Consider the following 20,821-nt stretch of genomic DNA (forward strand, 5'->3'; position numbering starts at 1 on the left):
AGATCTGCTATTTTTCAATAGCTAAAAGTATAACATAATGCTTAGTTAAAACACCAAAAGGGGTTCCCGCCCAAAATGGCTTAAATGACACTGTATCATTTCTCAGTCCTGATGAACACCTACAGAAGTAAGCTGAGGTGAAAACGTTGCGGCGGTTGTGTCATTTAGTAAAGTAAAGGTTTCCTGCACACAGATTTTTAGCGACGTTTCTCCATCGGTTTTCCGAAAAACGCGTCCAGTGTGCGACCACCTTTAGTCCTCGGAGCGCGTTAACTAGCGCGAGGATGTTGTTCTTCTGGATTCTCGCCTTGATGACTTCACTTTTGTATTTGAACTGAACTGTTGTTTTTTTTTGTCATGAATAAATAAAAGAAACCGCTAAGAAATTCCATAAATCACAAAGCAAATGTTTAAGAAGTATAGTGAAAATAGTCGATCTACAAGCGCTGCGTTGTGAGCTTGTAGATCTGCTACTTACCACACACACACACACACGCACACGCACACGCACACACACACACACACAATCAAATGCCTGAAGATATAAAAAAAAAAGAAAAAAAAAAAAGAGAAACAGATATAGTAAACAGAAGCGGCTGTGTAAAAGATTAAATGTATATGATGATTGGCTGTAGTAATATGGTCTTTTTTTTACGGACATAGCACTGCACACACAAACACACGCTGTGTTTGAGGCTGTGTGGGAAGATATGGAAGGAAACGGGGAAAAAAACACATTCCATTATCAAGCCAAGATCAAAAAAACGGATGAATTATTAAACTGCCTATATATACATACTGTATCATGTATTATTATAGATATATATTAAAAAAAAGAAAGAAGTCAAAAAGCCAAAAGTTCAGCAAGTTGTAAAACCAGTGCTGGCCTTGTTTGTGCCTGTTTCTGCTCTGTGTGTGTTAACTCATTTAGGCCTGACGTAAAAAAAAAGAAGAAAAAAAAGTCTTCTAAATCCTGACAGTTTTCTGAAATATTTCATGTCAAGGACCTCCAAATATTATATGTAATTGGCCGCCGACCCCCATCTGAAAATATGTTGTTCCAGGAACCCATCCCAGAAGCAAAGATTTGAGTTAAAAACTTTCGCTCTGGCCTGGGCCGTGGCTCAGCGGTCCAGGCACCTTGGCTGGTAATCCAGTCTGGCAGTGTGCCGCGGGTTCGACTCCAGATCCCGATGGCCTTTACTGCATGTCATTTCCTGTCAGACTACTGTCTGTCCCTCTATAAAAAATATCAAATAAAGGCGAAAGCCACAAAAGAAAAACATTAAAAAAAAAAAAAAACTTTCGCTCTGATAAAATAGATATTCAACGATTTGCGCCACATTTTCACGACTTTTCAAAAATAGCAGACCTACAAGCTCGTAGCGCGCCACTCGGTGGCGTGCTACGAGCTTGTAGATCTGCTATTTTTCAACAGCTAAAGTATAACATAATGCTTGAAACACCAACAGGGGTTCCCGCCCAAAACGGTTTAATCACCTTCTTCAGGATATATCCACGACTGCCGCTCGCCTGTCCAGCTTGCATTAATTCAATCGCCGCTCGGCTAATGCATTGATTAATTGGTTCATTAGTGATGCCTGGCAACATTCATTTCTGCCATGACAGAATTATGTTTCAATAGAAAAGAAACGCAGGCCTTACTGCCCACGTCCCTTCTCCACCCCCCCCCCCCCCCCCCCACCCCATCCCCCGCGCATTTTCACTCTCTCCAACGCACGGTGTCAACAGTTACAGCCGCTGCGCGATGTGATCACTTTGTGAGTATACCGAGGGGGTGTCGGGGGGGTTGATTTTGTGCCGCAGGACATGAAATTAATACGAAGGTGAATCGAGCACATTCGCTGCCCCGCTGGTTAAGTAATGTCACATTGTGACTTGGACGGAGTGGGTGACATCATTCCTTGGGAGAAAAGCTGAGAGAAACGCGAGGAGGAACAGCTCGGCGCTTGGCTCTGTGTACGGAGATGAGGTAGCGTAGCCGCCGCATGGAGAGGGTTTCTGTGTACGGAGATGAGGTAGCCTGGCCGCCGTACGGAGAGAGAGACTAACTACCCCGCGGGTCATCTGTTCCACAGGGCAAGGTTCTGGTACTGTTCTGACACATGCACTATATGTGACAACCAGTGGTGGAAATATGTCGTTCCAGGGACCTCCCCAGAAGCAAAGATTTGACTTAAAAACGGAAACATTTGCGCCACATTTTCACGATTTTTCAAAAATAGCAGACCTACAAGGAGTGGCACGCTATGAGCTTGTAGATCTGCTATTTTTCAACAGCTAAAGCATAACATAATGCTTGAAACACCAAAAGGGTTCCCGCCCAGAATGGGTTAAGTAAAAGTATCAATACTGCAATGTAAATGTACTCCGGAATTCAACATTTACTGGCGTAAAAGTAGAAAAGTATTGGTATCAAAATGTGCTTAACTCATTCCCCGCCGACACCACCATCTGGTGGGTGAATTGTGTACTGCAGGGCCACCAGCCAGTCATTTAACACAAAAAGCACAAACAAAAACGTAAGCTACGTTAATTGATTAGTCTGGCCGACCGCCTATAGAGCGTCGCAGTCCCGGCCCCTTTCAGAACGACGAGGGCCCAGGAAATAATTCCCCATTAATTTCCCCCAAGTTATTTATTTAAAGACGTTTACGCCGCGGACAAAGCCAACTCTTGTTGTGACAAAACATGACAATAAATACAATGTTTTGGGCCGATCAAGTAAGAAGAAAAACAAAACAAAAAGTGTTGTACCCTGCCTTTTTTTTCTTCTCACTATTTATTTGATCTGCCTAAAACATTGTGTTTATTGTCATGATTTGTCACAACAAGAGTTGACTTTGTCTACAGCATAAACGTCTTTAAATAAATACTTTTTGAAAAGCCTATCAAGAAAATGAACGGGGAATTATTTCCTGGGCCCTCGTCGGGGGTGGGACTGCGACGCTCTATACACGTCCATCCATCTTCAACCACTTATCCGTAGTCGGGTCGCAGGGGCAACAGCTCCACCAGAGAGCTCCAGACTTCCTTCTCCATGGCAATACGAATACGGATGTGTATATTACAGGAAACTCCCGTTAATCTTTCCAACAAACTCCCGTAAACTCCCGAATTGTACCATCACACCTGTATATTACCGTATATTACATGTATATGCCAGCTAAACTTGAGGTTTACGGGCAAAATACAGTTCCCGTAATTGCCCGTTAACTCCTCTTTTCACGCATTAGTGACTTCCTCCTGGGGGATCCCGAAACATTCCAAGGCCAGTGAGTCGATGTAATCCCTCCATCTGCGCCTTGGTCTGCCCCGGGGTCTCCTCCCAGTGGGACGTGCCTCGAGGACCTCCCTAGGGAGACGCCCGAGAGGCATCCTAACCAGATGCCCCAGGGTCTCGTCCCAGTAGGACGTGCATCGAGGACATCCATAGGGAGACGTCCGAGAGGCATCCTAACCAGATGCCCCGGGGTCTCCTCCCAGTGGGACGTGCCTCGAGGACCTCCCTAGGGAGACGCCCGAGAGGCATCCTAACCAGATGCCCCGGGGTCTCCTCCCAGTGGGACATGCATCGAGGACCTCCCTAGGGAGACGCCCGAGAGGCATCCTAACCAGATGCCCCGGGGTCTCCTCCCAGTGGGACATGCATCGAGGACCTCCCTAGGGAGATGCCCGAGAGGCAGCATCCTAACTAGATGCCCGAACCACCTAAGCTGGCTGCTTTCCAGGCGAAGGAACAGTATACACGTACAGTATACAGTTTTATACATGTTTTCATCAGATCTAGTTGAAAGGCTTTTCACATTAGCTTCACATTAGCTTCGGATGGCTAGCGAGAGACCTAATCCGACAACACACACACTATTATGTCAAAATCCGGTTCCGGTGTTTTGGATCTTCAAAATAAGGGTTGAATAGGGGAAAATCCTGGCATATAGTAACCATTCTTTAATTAATCATGGCGGTTTAAGTGTTAATATGGAAAACCATTTATTTTTAACCCATTGATGCCTGATGCAACGTATACGTTGTTCTACCCTTGATGCCGGCGCGCTCTCTGCGTCTCATCAGCTATTGCTATACATGTAGCAACATAACTATTTAAAAATAGTCATAAAATCAGAATTTGAAGGTTTTTAGAAACCTTAGGTCAGGCCCTAGAAGGCGTTCCCAGATTCGGCCTCAGGCATCAATGGGTTAAAGCAGTTTTACTTGGAAAACGAGAATCAGGAAGTGAATATTCGCTACGTAACGTCACTATTTTATGTCGACTAAATCAACTGTAGATTTAGTCGACAAAAATCTTATGATATGTAGTCGGCTAAAACTACACCAACACTAAAACATTCCAGGTGACTAAAATGTGACTAAAACTGAATGAAAATGATTCAATAATAGACTATGACTATGACTAAATCAAACTGTTTCCTGTTAACCCATTTAGACCTGGGAACAATTCTACAAATGTCTTCTAAATCATGACAGTTTTCGTTCTCAAACATTGGCCGCCGACCCCCATCTGAAAATATGTTGTTCCAGGGACCCTCCCAGAAGCAAAGATTTGAGCGAAAAACTCACACTGAAAGAATATATATTCAAAGACTATATTCAAAAATAGCAGACCTACAAGCTCATAGCTTGTAGATCTGCTATTTTTCAATAGCTAAAGCATAACATAATGCTTGAAACACCAAGAGGGGTTCCCGCCCAAAATGTGGTTAAAACAACCATGCAACAACCAGAGGCTCTGCGTGGCGGCCTGTGGCATGGTGGCCTCGTGTCCGTGCAACGGCGTGACCCACAGCTCACCTTAGTGTTGCTGGCCGCCCGTTTGAACGCACGCCAGCGGACATCGGGCGGAGCTCCCCCGCTGTTTACCCTGCTCAATATTTCATGGAGAATATGAACACAGAGAAGCAGAATGAGGGACCGCGTTAATATTGCCGTTAAAATTAAGCGATAATTAAAATTTGTTAGTTTAAAAGCCAGCGCTAGTCTATAAAAGTTTGATTACTGGAAAATTAGGTGCATTAAGTTTTTATGGGCTGGCCCGCGCTATCGCTTGGGAGCGGTTTTTATGCACTTGTCATGGGCATATGGTGCACAATTGTCTGAGCGTGTGTGTGTGATGTGTGTGTGATGTGTGTGTGTGTGTGTGTGTCCGTGTGTGTGTGTCCGTGTGTGTGTGTGTGTCCGTGCGTCTGTCCGTCCGTGCGTGTGTGAGTGTGTGCGTGTCTGTGCGTGCGTGCGTGCGTGCGTGCGTGCGTGCGTGCGTGCGTGCGTGCGTGCGTGCGTGCGTGCGTGCGTGCATGCGTGCGTGCGTGTGTGCGTGCGTGCATGCGTGCGTGTGTGCGTGCGTGCGTGCGTGCGTGTGCATGTGCATGTGGCAGGGGTGGGTGTAAGGTTGGGTAGTGAGTGAGAGTAGTTGAGTGTTGGTTGGTTCTCTGAAAAGCTGACACACTCTTATGCAAAACTCTCTGCCCGTGTGGTCTTGCTCATCATTAACTAAAGCTCTGTACCACTGCCTCCCAGCAGCCTCACTGACATACTGTACAGTGCATAACGCTGGGCAAGTACCATGTGGTGCAGAATTATCAGGGCTTAATACCACTAATGATATATCGATGATGATGATGATAATAATACTTACAGTATATGTCACCTAGCTGTCATCATACGACTGTGGTTATATGGTGTGGTGATCCTGCATCAGTGCTGCTATAATCTTGAAGCCGTGTTCTTTGTTTTATTACGCTATACTGTAGGTTCATTTATACGTCTTTTCCATGACCATGAACGGTTATATTTATATTATGTGTGTTGACTGCCGTGCAACTGGAATCAGGAGTAGCACTTCACCTTCGAGAGATCATCGTAGTTTTAGTCGGGTCATATTACTAACCAGTAAGACGTCCTGAGGGCGACGCGTTGTGAGCTTGTAGATCTGCTATTTTCAGCATGCATTTTTCTGCTATTTCCAGTGTGCAATCAAGCATACAATGACTTGTCTTTTAGTTCTACTGGATCTGTTCTCCACTAGTCCCACCCTAACATTGTAGTCTAGTTTTTAGCTGTTGAAAAAATTGTCAATATATTTAGTCTTAGTTTTACTCATCATTAGTTGATTAGGCTTAGTTTTTATTTCGTTTTTATTCAGTTTTCCCAAGTGAAAAAAGGTAGTCAACGAACATCTTTCGTCATAGTTTTAGTCGACAAAATCAGTACTAGTTGCAGCTTGGAGACGGCATGAGAAAGGCATGCGCACATGAAAGCGCTCTGATGCTGGTGTACTCAGATTACTACAGTTACAGTACGCATGCTGCTGCTGACACACAAAAATAGTTGCTATGTGTGTCAGGGAAAGTGTTGAGAATTTATAATGCAACCCCGGCACACAGATTCTTTCCGTGGAGGATTAATGGAGCAGGCCTGCTGTACTGTAGGTACGACTTAGATGGCAAGTTGGGCCACCAATAGCTGCGCTGATCCACTTCCTGACACCATACATTATTACCAAAGTGAGCATACTGAGCATGTATTATCATGTGTTGCAACATAGTGCACATCTATCTAGAAATGCACCAGGTCTCTGTACTGTACGTAATCCACGTAACTCGAGAACCGTTCGCCCCACCGACTTCAAATTCGACACACGCGTTCCACACAACCACAGGGAGTGCAGCGCCCGGTGTAGGAATAAAGGGACACAGAGAGACAGATACAGAAATCTCCATATATGGGCAAAAAAGGGACACAGACAGATGGGTGGAACGGGGTACTCTGACACGGGTACAACGGGTATTGCATAGCCGGGTGGGGTATGGATCTCCAACTCCCATCGTTACTGACTCGGTGCTCTACAGCCGGGCACCGGTCTAGTTTCAGCACCGGTCTAGTTTCAGCACCGGTCTAATTGCATAAACAAGGATGAGGTTTACATTTTTCAAAAGGATTTTAGTTTCGACTCCCAATCATTTTCAAATTTGTAGTTTTCCCGTTTCTTCCCCTTGCCCGTTTCTAGCAGACATGACTGTGGTAACGCTGGGGAATTGGAATGCTAGTATTGACTGCAGCACTTTGGGTGGTTGAAAAGCAGGCCTACTACACCACCCAACACCACGCCAGAGAGAGAGAGACAAAGTGCTGACACAGGCAGATAAGGGGAAGGAAGAAAGAGAAAAGATTAAAGAGCAGACTCATTATCAATAATTAAGGGAAATGATTTATTCTAATGAATTAAGGCTCGTCTTTATCTAGTTTTTATCTCCCGATCAGCCCACTCACTCTCTCCGTCCCGCACGCGTGCACACACGTGCACACACGCACGCACGCGCACGCACGCGCACGCACGCACGCACGCGCAAACACACACACACACACACACACACACACACACACACACACACACACACACACACACACACACACACACACACACACACACACACACACACACACACACACACACACACACACACACACAGAGACAGAGAGACACACAGACACACACACAAACACGCTTGTGGTTTGACTTGACCCCTGTGTGTATGGCAGGCTTGCGGACACTGTGTGGTCCATATTGCCACCATACTGGTGCCAAGCGGGGATCTTCCGCCCCTGCCCCTGTCCCCCCCCTATCCCCCTCCCCCTCCACCCCGTCCCAGCCCACAGCACCGGGGCAATATGGCCGCGCCGCACGGCATGCTGGGGCACGGCTGCGAGCCCAGAGCCCGGCGCTGCCAAGCCAGATGCCCGCTCCGCCACCCTCCTCGGCCTCCTGGCAACGAGAGCGCAAAGTCATACCTGTGCCCAACAACCACAGCAATGTTTACGGATGCAGTCATGTGCACGTGCACGCATGCACGCACATTCACACGGTGTCCTAGTATGTGTATTATCTCATTCTCTGCTAACAGCGACATTGGACGACTTTTATTAAATTCCGCTACATTTCAAGACCCCGCTTGGTTTGGTGAATCATCACACCTGCACAGCATGGCATCATGTCTGCTATTTCTGGGCCTCTGGGTTGATGCCTTTTCAACTAGCCCGTTAAGACCTGGACCGCATTAGCCTTTAACCACATTAAACATTATTTTATACTTTATTATTAGCTGTGAGAAAATAGCAGATCTACCGCACTATGACCATGTAGATCTGCAAACAAAAAATTAAACATGAAAACGTGTGCAAATATTTGCATATATATTCTGTGAACGTTTTTAACTCAAATATTTGCTTCTGGGGGGGGGGTGTCTCTGAAACAATATATTTTCAGATGGGGGCCCGTGTCGAAATACAGATAATTCTGGGGGTTCCTTGACATGTAAAAGTTTGAGCACCACTGATAATTTTTTTTCAGAAAACTGTCATGATTTAGAAGACATTTTGTACAGAATCTGGTCTGAGGTCTTAAATAGGATAGTTCTGCCACCCTTCCCTCTGTCTCTTTACAGAGAACTTAGCACAATAACGCTATCTTTAACGCTGTACAATAACCAGATGCTGGACTGAGGCTCATTCACCAGCCTGTACAGAATGCCTCCCAAAACAGGAAAAGAAAAACAACACATTCTCACCCGAGTCACATAATATATCATATGATTTTGGACTTAAACAAATATCTCTCTCACACTTTTGGTTGTCGGCGTGCGTGCTCCTTTTGAGAGTGATGAGTGTATTAGTGCGGGCCGGTTTATTATTACAAACGTGAAAATGGTGGGGCATTTTAACAATTACCTATGAAAACAGGTACGCAGGACAGGCCCGCTCGTCTTTCGGCGCCCCGTTTTGAATTGAAACCCCCGCTAATTATGTCCAATTGAGTCGAGGTCACAGCTGTCAATCAAGAGGACGGCAAAACCACTCGCTCATTATGAGAATTGTTGGTTTAGGTGCAGACGCGCCATGCCAGCCACGAAACACGCACACGCGCACGCGCACACGCACACGCACACGCACACGCACACGCACACACACACACACACACACACACACACACACACACACACACACACACACACACACTTGCTGCTTCTTTGATCACACAAACATTTGCAAACAAACAGTTTGAACACATACAGATTTAGCAAATTAACACTCTGAATCTTAGAGTGTAAACACACACATATTAATATTAGTATTATTATTATTATTAGTTTTACTTCTCTCTTCTTCTTCTTTTTTTACCTGAACAGCTCCAATACTCCAGTGCACAGATTCTACCAGTTTCTGGACCACTATAGTGGGGTGATGGAACACCATTCTAACAAAAGATATCATCATTAATTTGGTCTCTCTCTCTCTCTCTCCTCTAGCTGTTCAATTGGGTTGAGATCTTGTTTCTGGTCATCACTCTTTTTTATCACTCTAATTATTATCATTTCAAAACTTTTTCAAAAAAAACATTATCATAAAAGCTAACATTTTCGCCACACAGAACTCTCAAATGTACAATAATTGTGTCTTTGTGATGAGGCGTTTATACAACACCCATCTCTGTAGTGGTTGACAGACTGTTCTTACTGGTTTACACACAGCACGGACATTCTCAGTCACCTGAGGAAAAGCTAGCCCTTCTGTTCTTCACACAACAGTCAACAAATGTGACCAAATTTGACTGAGGGACTGCCATTGGATTTTTTGGAATTTTTTCGTTTTTTCAAGTCATATGAAAGCAGGGAATCATACCTTCAAATGGACATATTGGTTGTTCAGTTTTACCCACGAGTTTTGGAGATATGGCTTATAGAGTAATGTCTTGCAGAAAACAGCGAGTTGAGAAAACAGGCTTGAAAAGTTCACTTCTGTGGACTCTAACATTCCACCTAGCTACATGTTTAATTTCATATTTACATGTCGATTTCAGCTCTGACATTTATTTCAGACATGCTCTAGTATGTGAAGAGTCTGCCTGTGCTGTTAACTCATAACTCATTTTCTCCTCTGGTGAAAAGCTGGAATTTGCGCGATGGCAGTCTCTCAGTCAAATCTGGTCACAAATGTCTGCTTTTGCCACAATTTTCATCCCTAACTATACCGTATTTTCCACAGATATATAAATGTCACTTTGGTCACTGTTCCTTTTGTAACACTAGCATGCTTTATGACTGAATCACCTGCCGTTCATGCTTTATGACTGAATCACCTGCCGTTCATGCTTTATGACTGAATCACCGTTCATGCCCCAATAATGATGATCCTTCTCTTCTCAAGTCAAGGTTGACTCTGCCTGCTCAGAACGTTGTATACACTACTGTACATGCCACAGAGCATAATGGGAGTACAGCAGTGTGTGTGTGTGTGTGTGTACACTATCTATAAATGTATAAACCTATATATTGTATACATATATACAGTATATTTATATACTGCACGCACGCACGCACGCGCGCACACACACACACACACACACACACACACACACACATGGAGGCAAACAAGTCAACAGTTTTACTGGCACAAACACCCGCTGGTAGACAAAGGGTCTCCAGACAGTGAGCCTGCAGTGAAGAGAGAGAGAGAGAGAGAGAGAGAGAGAGAGAGAGAGAGGTGGACTGAGTGAGACGGAGACCCAGTTGTGTCACTTTACAACAGTTCAACACTCTCTCTCTCTCTCTCTCTCTCTCTCTCTCTCTCTCTCTCTCTCTCTCTCTCTCTCTCTCTCTCTCTCTCTCTCTCTCTCTCTCTCTCTCTCTCTCTCTCTCTCTCTCTCTCTCTCTCTCTCTCTCTCTCTCTACCAACAGCTCGTCAGATGGAATCCTAACCCTGCCCATCCCTACTGTTACTGTACTTCCCAGCTTTTATTCCTCCCCCTTTCAGTCCCACACACACACACACACACACACACACACACACACACACACACACACACACACACACACACACACACACACACACACACACACACACACACACACACACACACACACACACACACACACACACACACACACACACACACCCCCAAAATAACCTGTGTCGGAGGCCCCAGACGAACCCGGCTAACTGGAGCCTAGCATTACCTACGGCAAGTCGGCTCTTTCTCCTCCTCCCTCCCTCCCTCCCTATCGTCCCACCTCCTCCTTCTCCTTCTCTCTCCTCTCTTCCTTTGACTAACAGATCTCCCCAGTGTTCTAAAAATACCAGGTGAATAGGGCCGTAGAGATGGTGATGAAACTGCCTCTCTGACACTGTCCCGCTGCAATCCATCTCCGCGCCGCCTGCCAGCCAGCATATGTTTGCAATTGGCTCCCCCCCCCCCCCCGACGCAACACCCCCCGCACCAACCCCCCCCACCCACCCACCAACCAGCCCCCACTGCCAACCACCAACCAACCCCTCCCACCCTCTTCCCTCCCTCCTCCCATTCTCCTCAACAGTCCCCCCTCAAGCACTCCCCCACCCTACCTCACCACACCCCCGGTCCCCAGTTGACGGTCCAGACTCGCTCCCCCTCCTCCTCCTCCTCCCCCTCTCTCTCTCTCTCTCTCTCTCTCCCCCCCCCCCCCTCTCTCTCCCCCCCATGTCCCCTGTTACCTTCCTAGTCTCTGGGTCTGGGCTTTCAAACTGGTGCAGTTATCAATCACCGAGCCAGTACTGTCACAGCAGGCTAAACCCACCGGTATACACACACGCACGCGCGCAGACACACAGACACGCACGCACGCACACACACACACACACACACGAAGCAGTTACACATGCACACACAGACACAAACAGGCACACACACACACACACAGTACACACACGGCCCATTTCGTTTGTCCGCGTTCACACACAGGGCCGATTTCACACACAGACACATATTTGCACGTGTGTGCACACTCACACTCTCTCTCACACACACACACACACACACACACACACACACACACACACACACACACACACACACACACACACACACACACACACACACACACACACACACACACACACACACACACACACACACACACACACACACACACACACACACAATATTCATCTTTGCTGCCTAATTCTATTTCTTTCCTACTCTTTCCATTCCCCCCTTTTGCGTCTCTCTCTCTCTCTCTCCCTCTCTCTCTCTCTCTCTCTCTCTCTCTCTGCCTGTCTCTCTGTCACCCTCCCACCCTCCCTCTCCTCTGTCTGTCTCTCCTCTCTTTCTTCCTCTATCCTCTCTCGCCTCCTCTCTTACATTCGCCCAAATTTGTTTCACTTAATAAGCCCTCCCCAATGACCTTGTGCTAATTAAGCAGCACTGTGTTGGAAATATGATGGTTAATTAATGATGAGATAAATTCTGTCTGCAGGACTGTCAGAAAAATGATGACACCGTGTTTTACAGGTTTAAATAGAACAAACCTTGTGGCCTCCTCCCTGAGTGTGTGTGTGTGCGTCTGTGTGCGTGTGTGTGCGTGTGTGTGTGTGTGTGTGAGTGCGCGTGTGTGTGCGTGCACATGCGTGTGCGTGTGGGTTTGTGCAAGCGTAAAAAAAGACAATGAAAGAAGAGAGAATGACTATTTGATGGTGGTCTACTGGACTGTAAATTGAGTGAGTGTGTGTGTGTGTGTGTGTGTGTGTGTGTGTGTGTGTGTGTGTGTGTGTGTGTGTGTGTGTGTGTGTGTGTGTGTGTGTGTGTGTGTGTGTGTGTGTGTGTGATGTAATGGTGCTGTACAGCAGTGCTTTATGGGGCAGCAGAGTGAGTGGAGTTGCTCTTGGCAGAGACACACGGTGAGGTAAATGCTATCAGGTAACGCAGACCTGAGAGCTCCATTCATGCTCTGACTCCTCTGTGGGTGTGCGCATGTGTGTGGGCATGTGTGTGTGTGTGTGTGTGTGTGTGTGTGTGTGTGTGTGTGTGTGTGTGTGTGTGTGTGTGTGTGCGTGTGTGTGTGTGAGTCCTCTGCGACCTTGGCTGTGTTGCCACCTTCTAACATTAAGTCAAGGACACAAAGGTCCATGGGAGTAAATCTGCTATGATACCAAACACATTTTCCAAGTGGGGGCCGTTTCCACCCCCCAAAAAAAAACTAAACCACCACCGCACCCAAAAACAGACAAAATATGTTGCTGTTCATCTCGACAAAAGAACGTCAAGCTGTTTCGGTTCTCGCTGAGTTTCTCGCTTTTTTTTTGTTGGCCCGTCTCTCTCTCTCTCCTTCAAACGGACACATGCCATGTGAATAAAAGAGATTGAAGCTGTGCTGGGCGGCGAGATTTGGTCGCCCGTCTAATCCATTTAGACCCGAGGAACGTATCGGTGTCGCCTTATAGCTTTTAACCACGTTAACCATTATTTTAAACTTTAGCTTTAGCTAAACTTTAGTTGAAAAATAGCAGATCTACGAGCTTGTAGATCTGCTATTTTTGAAAGATCGTGAAAATGTGGTGCAAATCTTTGAATATTATATTCTTTCACAGCAAATGCTGTCCCTGGAACAACATATTTTGAGATGGGGGTCTGTGGCCAAATTCAGTTAATTCTGGGGGTCCTAGACATGAAATAGTTTGAGCACCAGTGAAAACAGTGATTTAGAAGACCTTATGTATAGAATGTGGTCTCAGGTCTCAACGGTCTAATCCAGACGAGCAGCTGACAGTAGGAGAAGCGGGCTGATAATGTCTGCGTGCTTTCAGAGAGGCATATGGTCGGCCCGCTTACTTACAATATCTGAGGCCACTTGTCATATCTAATACCACATGTTGTCAAAAAGTATCAATTTGGCGGAGGAGCAATGAAAACGGTGGGTCTGCTTCTATTTTAGCGGCTTGTTTGACAGATTGAGAGGTGTTTAACGTCTCTGCTGGCATGGAGGGATGGGGGGAGGGGGGGGGCAGTCACAACGTCATCTCTCTCTCACGCATGCATGCATGCACGCACGCACGCACGCACGCACGCACGCACGCACGCATGCACGCGCACACACACACACACAAAATGACAGCATGTTTTCGCTACTGATAGACAGGGCCAAAAGGGGGAACTTTGCATGTACGCACAGTCGCACACACACACACACACACATGTACACAGCCTGACACAAACACACACAAACATACACAGCCTGACACAAACACACATACACGCGCGGGCGCGCAATGGTAAGCGCAACATCATTCATCCTTAATTTAAGAGGGAGATGGGGTGAGCAGAAAGTCAGATGCGGAAGGCAGCCAGATAAAGTTTGACAGTAAAGAGGAAATGGGTGAGAAGCAGATAGAGTGACTGAGAGACATTTCACTCATTAGGGAATATTCCCATTTGGTGTTTCCACTCTTCAGCACATGCACGCACACGCACACGCACACGCACACGCACAAGTTCAGGAAGAGCAGTCAACCTTCAGCGTTAGCTGCCCGGGGGATCTGCTGTCACCCTCAGCATAACACACATCTCATCTTTCCCCCACCCAGCTTTCAATATTGATAATTTGCAACCCAGCGAAAATTACTTAAGAAGACGTTAGATCCAAAACACCCAGACCACCGTGTGCACATGACTAATTTATCTAGTTTATAAAAGTGTTAGGAGTGTCAGCAAACTGCCTGAATTGGAAAGAAATGTAAATGCACGAGTTAATGTGGACTTTTTAAGAGACAAAGTGAGAAAATGAAGGTGTGGTGACTGGTCTGTACCAGCTGATTTCAATGGCTAACCAACCGTTAGCCATTGATCCTCAAGACGCACATTATGCTAAACATTGTAAAAAATGTCTACCACAGTGAAATGTAAAAACTTTTTGTTACACAGAACTTAGTACTGTATGGTTGTTGCAGAACAGCAGTTGAAGTACATCCAAAGCAAACTCCTCAGTTAGTTTAAATCTTACTTGTATGCTAAAGAACTAAAGAGTGGGACGCAGATTGTACTGTATACATCCATCTATAAACGCATCAAGTCTCTGTGTGTACGTACGTATACGCGAGTACGTCTATAATCCACGTAACTCGAGAACCGTTGGCCCCACCAAATTCAAATTCGACACACGCGTTCCACACCACCACAGTTAGTGCAGTGCCCGGCCTTGAGTCGGTCGGACCCACGGTTGTCCGGAACCGCCACAAAAGCCTCTGCCCAGGCTCTGGACAGGGCCCAAATTAGCCAATTGATCACACCTGATCACCCCTAGATCTCCATATATGGAGCTGGCCTGTTCCGACATCCACAGACTCCATATTTGGGCATGCCTGAAGAACTCCAGACAGTATATGGGCATAAAAGGGACACTGGGTGGGGCATGCATTTCCAACTTGAATCGTTCCAAGTAGGCCAGGGCCCAACGGGCGACGCGCTAGTTTAAATAATGTGAAAGAAAAGTACCTCTGGTATAAGTTTGCATTCTCATTAACAAAATCGTTTTGGATTTTCTGCATTTGAAAGGTTATGATGCACTGCCCACAATATCTTCCGTACATAAGAGAAAGTGTTTTGTTTGATGTCACAGGTGGAGGAAGTAAACCACCTTAAGAAGACAAATTTATGTCACATAGCATAAATTGCAACATAGCAACGTAATTGTTGACATCAATACCTTTTTCAGTTGAAAATGCGTTACTTGAGGGGATCAACACGGCTGCAGTTGCACAAACGAAGCACCAACCTAGAGTGCTGCTGATGTGAATGAACAGGTAATAATGTGACTTATAATGACTAAGTGTGTGGCGTGTGGTGTCTGGGCCATCATCACGTTCACATTACACATACATTTCCTTCTTTACATCAGTGTCGGCCATTACTTTCTCGTTTACGTCTATCACTGAAATTAGCAGCTCATGTTAGCCACGCCAGCAAGCCAAGTGTGTGAAACTCACCCAAGCTCAACATAAACAAATAGAGGGACACTTATACGATCCCTATACATTTAATTTTACTTTTAAAGGACCACTTCACCACTTTTCAACCTATCTTCATATAGGTCCTCACTAATAATCATGATAAAATGGCACGATTTTTTTCTACTCAGTCTGTGTCTCATAGGAGGGCTGTGGGCAGTTTAGAAACCGTCTTCCAGTGACATCATCATTAGGCAGATTTTTTTTTTAAACAAGATTTTTTTACAAAAATGTTTAGATTTTCATTATCGTGAGAACGATGGCTTCCATTTTCGCATTGCAACTTTTCAGGACTAGAAAGCCTGCAGTTTCTATTAGCTTGTATTCCCCATCGATGATGTCACTGGAAGACGGTTTCTGAACTGCCCACATCCCTCCTATGAGACACAGACCGAGTAGAAAATAATTGCGCCATTCTTTCATGATTGTTAGTGAGGACCTAGTATATGAAGATAGGTTGAAAAGTGGTGAAGTGGTCCTTTAACAGTAGCAGGTGTACCAGAGCTTTGCAAATATAGCTGCCTCTGATATGGGGACATACTTTGTTTCTTATTTTTTCAGAATCAATCAATGACACACATCTTGTGTCATTGACTATATTACAGCTCATTCTATAATACAGGTTGTTAATATAATATACAAAAATATATATAGTGAGAGATTTTTTCTTTTTCTGGGACGCCCGGCCAGGTGTCACTTATTTGAATTTCAGGTACTTCAGTCAGGACAACTCAAGAATGGATGGAATATATATTTATTGAATATAAGATGAGCAATATATTTATTATGGTTTGGCGATGTATTGGATCTGCTCAGATGAAGCGCATCAGTCCCGACCATAGGGACTCTGAATCCCATGTACCTAAACAGTAGATCCAAAACGACAGGTGGTAGCTGGGGTGGAGGAGGGTGAGCAGCAGGTTTGTATACAGCAGCGCGCTGATACAGCAGCAGCAAGCAAGGAAGGAGCAGGAGGAGGAATGCAAACCTCCGGTTAAAGTAGCCGGTATGAAGATGGAGTGAGTGTGTGATTGGCTGAGTGAATCATGTGAATGAGAGCGTGATGCTGAAGCGGCCCAATTAACGGCCGGCAGCAACTGCACTGAGGTTCCCTGACTGAACTTGCTCTGCGCATGTCTACGACAGGCACAAATGCTCATATAGTTGGCAAACCTAGATGGCGTTATGAAGCTTACCTCAGTTTGGGCTGGCCAACTCCATGTTTCCCCAGCATATGGGTGCTTAGGTGTTTCTTCATTACAAAGGCCCACCTGTAAACAGAGCATACACAGACAGAGGGATATGTGGGTTAACGGCACTGTATTCTAAATGCAATTAAGTGCAACAAACACAACTTTCCTATTGAAGGGCAATAACTTTAAAAAGGGGTTTTCATTAACATTCTTTTGTTTTTCTTCCAGCCATGCATTACAAGAAAGAAATATCTACTTTGGTAGAACTTTGGGTTGTGTGATAATAATGATAAGCATACATTATATATCCCACTTTACCTCTGAAACAATTGTGCTACAGTAGAGAATAAAAACATTTGCATAAAACAATCTGAGAAAACCTAGAGGTTAAAACCTGAATATCTAACCGAATGCTTTATTAAAAAGGCAAGACCTCTCTTAAAAGCATGGGCAGACTGTGGAGATGTGCTCTAGTGAGTTCCACAGTAGAGCTGTGTACAGTAGTTACCTTGACATGAACATATTGCTGAAATATATTCAGAGCTTTGCTCTTTTGATTAGAATTCGATGTTCCAAAATAGTCTCCTCGTTGACTTACATTGCACACTGAAAACATGTCTCAGAGTCACTCTTTTAGCACATAAACAAACAAAGAAAATACTGCCAATTTGCAACATTATAAACAACATTTATTTTCTTTGAACAATTTTAACTTCCTGATTTTTACAATTTCAAGATATGGATCCGGATCCACTGATACATTGAAGATCTTCTTCCGAATTCAAATAAAATCAACAGGAGGTTGATGTAAATGTCGGTTTTGTAATGTTATATATTGCCAGAATGTTGTTTAGAGAGTTTAGACTATTTTGGGATATCAATTTCTAACCAACAGTGCAACTATTGAACTATTGATAGGGGCGGCGGTGGCTCAGGGGTAGAGTGGCTGGATGGTAACCGCAAGGTTGCCAGCTCGAACCCGGGCTCCCCCAGAGTTAGTGTCGAAGTGTCCTTGACCAAGACAATGCACCCCTAATTGCTCCTGATGTTCTGTTTGGTGCCTTGCATGGTTTCCGCTGCCATCGGTGTATGAATGTGTGTGTGTGTGTGTGTGTGTGTGTGTGTGTGTGTGTGTGTGTGTGTGTGTGTGTGTGTGTGTGAATGGGTGAATGTAATGCACATGTATGTAAACTAAGCACCTTGGATAAAGGCGCTATATAAATGCACCATTTATAAATGCACCATTTATTGAAGACATCTCGACAACATTTGCAGTTACATCATGTCAAATTACTACGCAACATAAACCTCTATACCTATAACTTTGCTTTAATATCTTGACTGCAAGAGTACAATGTGATTGTAGAGATTTTGACTGGACAATTGGGTAATCACTTCACCACTCTCACTTTATAGCTAAAGATAGTTTTCACAACAATTCTACAATTCATAACTATGATCATAATATTGTATGACTGGACTGTGACTCAGCAACTTCATAACCTGTCCTGCGGTCAAACGTGAACCGAGGCTGACCAGACACATTTCATCAGCGGACTTTCACACAGTTTTTTTTTGCGAACCTCCCATTTCAAAACACTCAAATTCATGTCCTATTCATACTTTCCCACCATTTCCAGACCTGCATTATAATAACTCAATAACAAAAATGACCACAGTGACTTTGCAGGCGCCTGTGACTGGTTCACGAGTGCAATCTTGGTGGTTGGGGTCTTCCAAACAGACAAAAGAGAGGGTGTGGCACAACGGCTACACGAAGAGTATACTACGTGACAAGTATGTACAAACACAGTGGTAGAATGGCACACACACACACACACACACACACACACACACACACACACACACACACACGCTAGTCAAAACAATACTGGGGCACTATTGCTCAGCCATCGACCACAATGGCCTGACAGAGTCTAAGGACATGCAGTTTACTATGTCTCCTAACCCATTAAGACCGGAGAACAGATTCTACTAAATGTCGTCTAAATCATGACAGTTTTCTGGAAAAACCTATGTTTCTATAATCAGTGGTTCTCAAACTATTTCATGTCAAGGACCCTAAATACTTCATGTATTTGACCCCCGTCTGAAAATATGTTGTTTCAGGGACCCCCAGCAGCAAAGATTTGAAGTTTTTGAAGTTTAAAATAATGGTTAAAAGCGGTTAAAAGCTCTGCCGCGACACCGCTGCGTTCCTCTGGGTCTAAATGGACTAAACAGCTTGTGAAAACATAATGAACGGGATGACAGACCCAACTAGTCAGGGATCCCAAGCTGCCTCTCTGAGTGTTTTCATCCCCTGGCCTTTTCATTTAGCACCCATCGCTTCCCATTATGGTGCGTCTGACAGACAATGACCACATCTGAGAGCTGCGGACAAGAGCTACATGAAAGAGGCAGCAGGGAGTTGAACCAGCAGTCCTGTGGTTGGGCCAGTGTCACCGCGCAGCGCGCACACAGATCCTCCCCTAACCCCCACTGTAAAAGGCTCCATTTGTACTTAGCTGAGCGCCGGTGTCGCACACGCCCCCAAAATAGCAGAAACAAGCAAACAACATGTCACATTAACCCACATTTTGAACTTATTGATCTGCTATTTTTTATTGAGAGGTCGGAATAATGACATGGAACCACTGGTGTTGCACACTAAAAATAGAAGATCTATAAGTTCAAAATGTGAATTTCCGACCTTCCATAATTCCGAACTAACACTATCCCAAACCCTAACCTATAACACCAAACTCACAGGAAGCTACAGGTGATTTTTAACCTGCAGCACGGGCGAGTCTTAACCCGCCACGCAGGTCTGACTAACGGGATGACTGACCTGTGGGCAGTCTCCCGTCCACACCCCAGCGCACAACTAAGTATACATCAGGTTTAAGGCTCTGTGTCCACCCAGGCATTTATTTCCCCAGCTGAAAACGCAAGGCGCTCGTCTAATGCTCATTCAAACGCCCATTTTTCGCCCCTGATATGTGTTGAAAGTGTCTTTCAACGGCCCTGCTCCTTCCGAGTGCCGTTAACAGCTGACTGGATGTTGAGAAAAGGATATTTACACGTTTCTTAGCAAACAATAGCCTGTCCAAACTGTCTAGATTTCCAAGTGTCTCTCCAGACGTCCTCTCTCTTGGTATGTCGCTTTGTAGCTCCTTAACTGTGTGCATCATAATAAAAGCATGCATAATTATTTCACCGTTTACATCACTGTGTCACATCCTGTTTCTTCTCGCATCCTCATGTCTGGCTACACTCAGACATACATAGACACGCACACGCACACGCACACACACACACACACACACACACACACACACACACACACACACACACACACACACACACCCGGGCTGTCACATGCAAGCCATCATGGCCCAGAAGTGGCGTCTGTCAGCCGTGGCCCTAAGGCCGACGCTAACTAACACCGCCGTATAAATATTCAAGCTCGGTTCACGCTGTTTGATTCGCCATCATCGCTCCGTGTCCGCTCACTCTTAACTAAATCCATCCATCAGTCCAGAATGTTGCCTGGGACTTAAACTGGGAGCCAGTGCATGACTAACCCCCTCTCAACACACACGCACGCACGCACGCACGCACACGCACACGCACACGCACACGCACACACACACACACACACACACACAAACAGAAATGTTGGATCAAAACTGTGCACGTGTCCCTGGCTGGGACACTGCAGGCGCCACTGACTGACTGCGTCGTCTATAAATAAACAAACAGCCTAATTAAGATCATTT

General features: G+C 45.4%; 2 protein-coding genes across 2 annotated transcripts in view; both read left to right on the top strand.

The window, feature by feature from the left end:
* The window catches only part of LOC306925101 (zinc finger protein 407-like), a gene marked incomplete at its 3' end in the record, with an annotated part of 76,562 nt that extends 65,102 nt beyond the window's left edge, over positions 1-11,460 (top strand). The window contains exons 5-6 of the mRNA XM_079503780.1: positions 7,689-7,820; positions 11,406-11,460. Of these exons, the coding sequence (XP_079359906.1) occupies positions 7,689-7,820; positions 11,406-11,460 (187 nt within the window). The remainder of the gene's footprint in view (positions 1-7,688; positions 7,821-11,405) is intronic.
* A 7,956-nt stretch (positions 11,461-19,416) lies between these two features.
* Positions 19,417-20,821, top strand: part of LOC306925102 (zinc finger protein 407-like) — a gene marked incomplete at both ends in the record, with an annotated part of 73,666 nt that continues 72,261 nt past the window's right edge. Inside the window, one exon of the mRNA XM_079503781.1 lies at positions 19,417-19,489. Within this exon, the coding sequence (XP_079359907.1) occupies positions 19,417-19,489 (73 nt within the window). The remainder of the gene's footprint in view (positions 19,490-20,821) is intronic.

This window comes from Electrona antarctica (assembly GCF_951216825.1).
Source record: "Electrona antarctica genome assembly, chromosome: 6".
Lineage (NCBI taxonomy): Eukaryota > Metazoa > Chordata > Actinopteri > Myctophiformes > Myctophidae > Electrona > Electrona antarctica.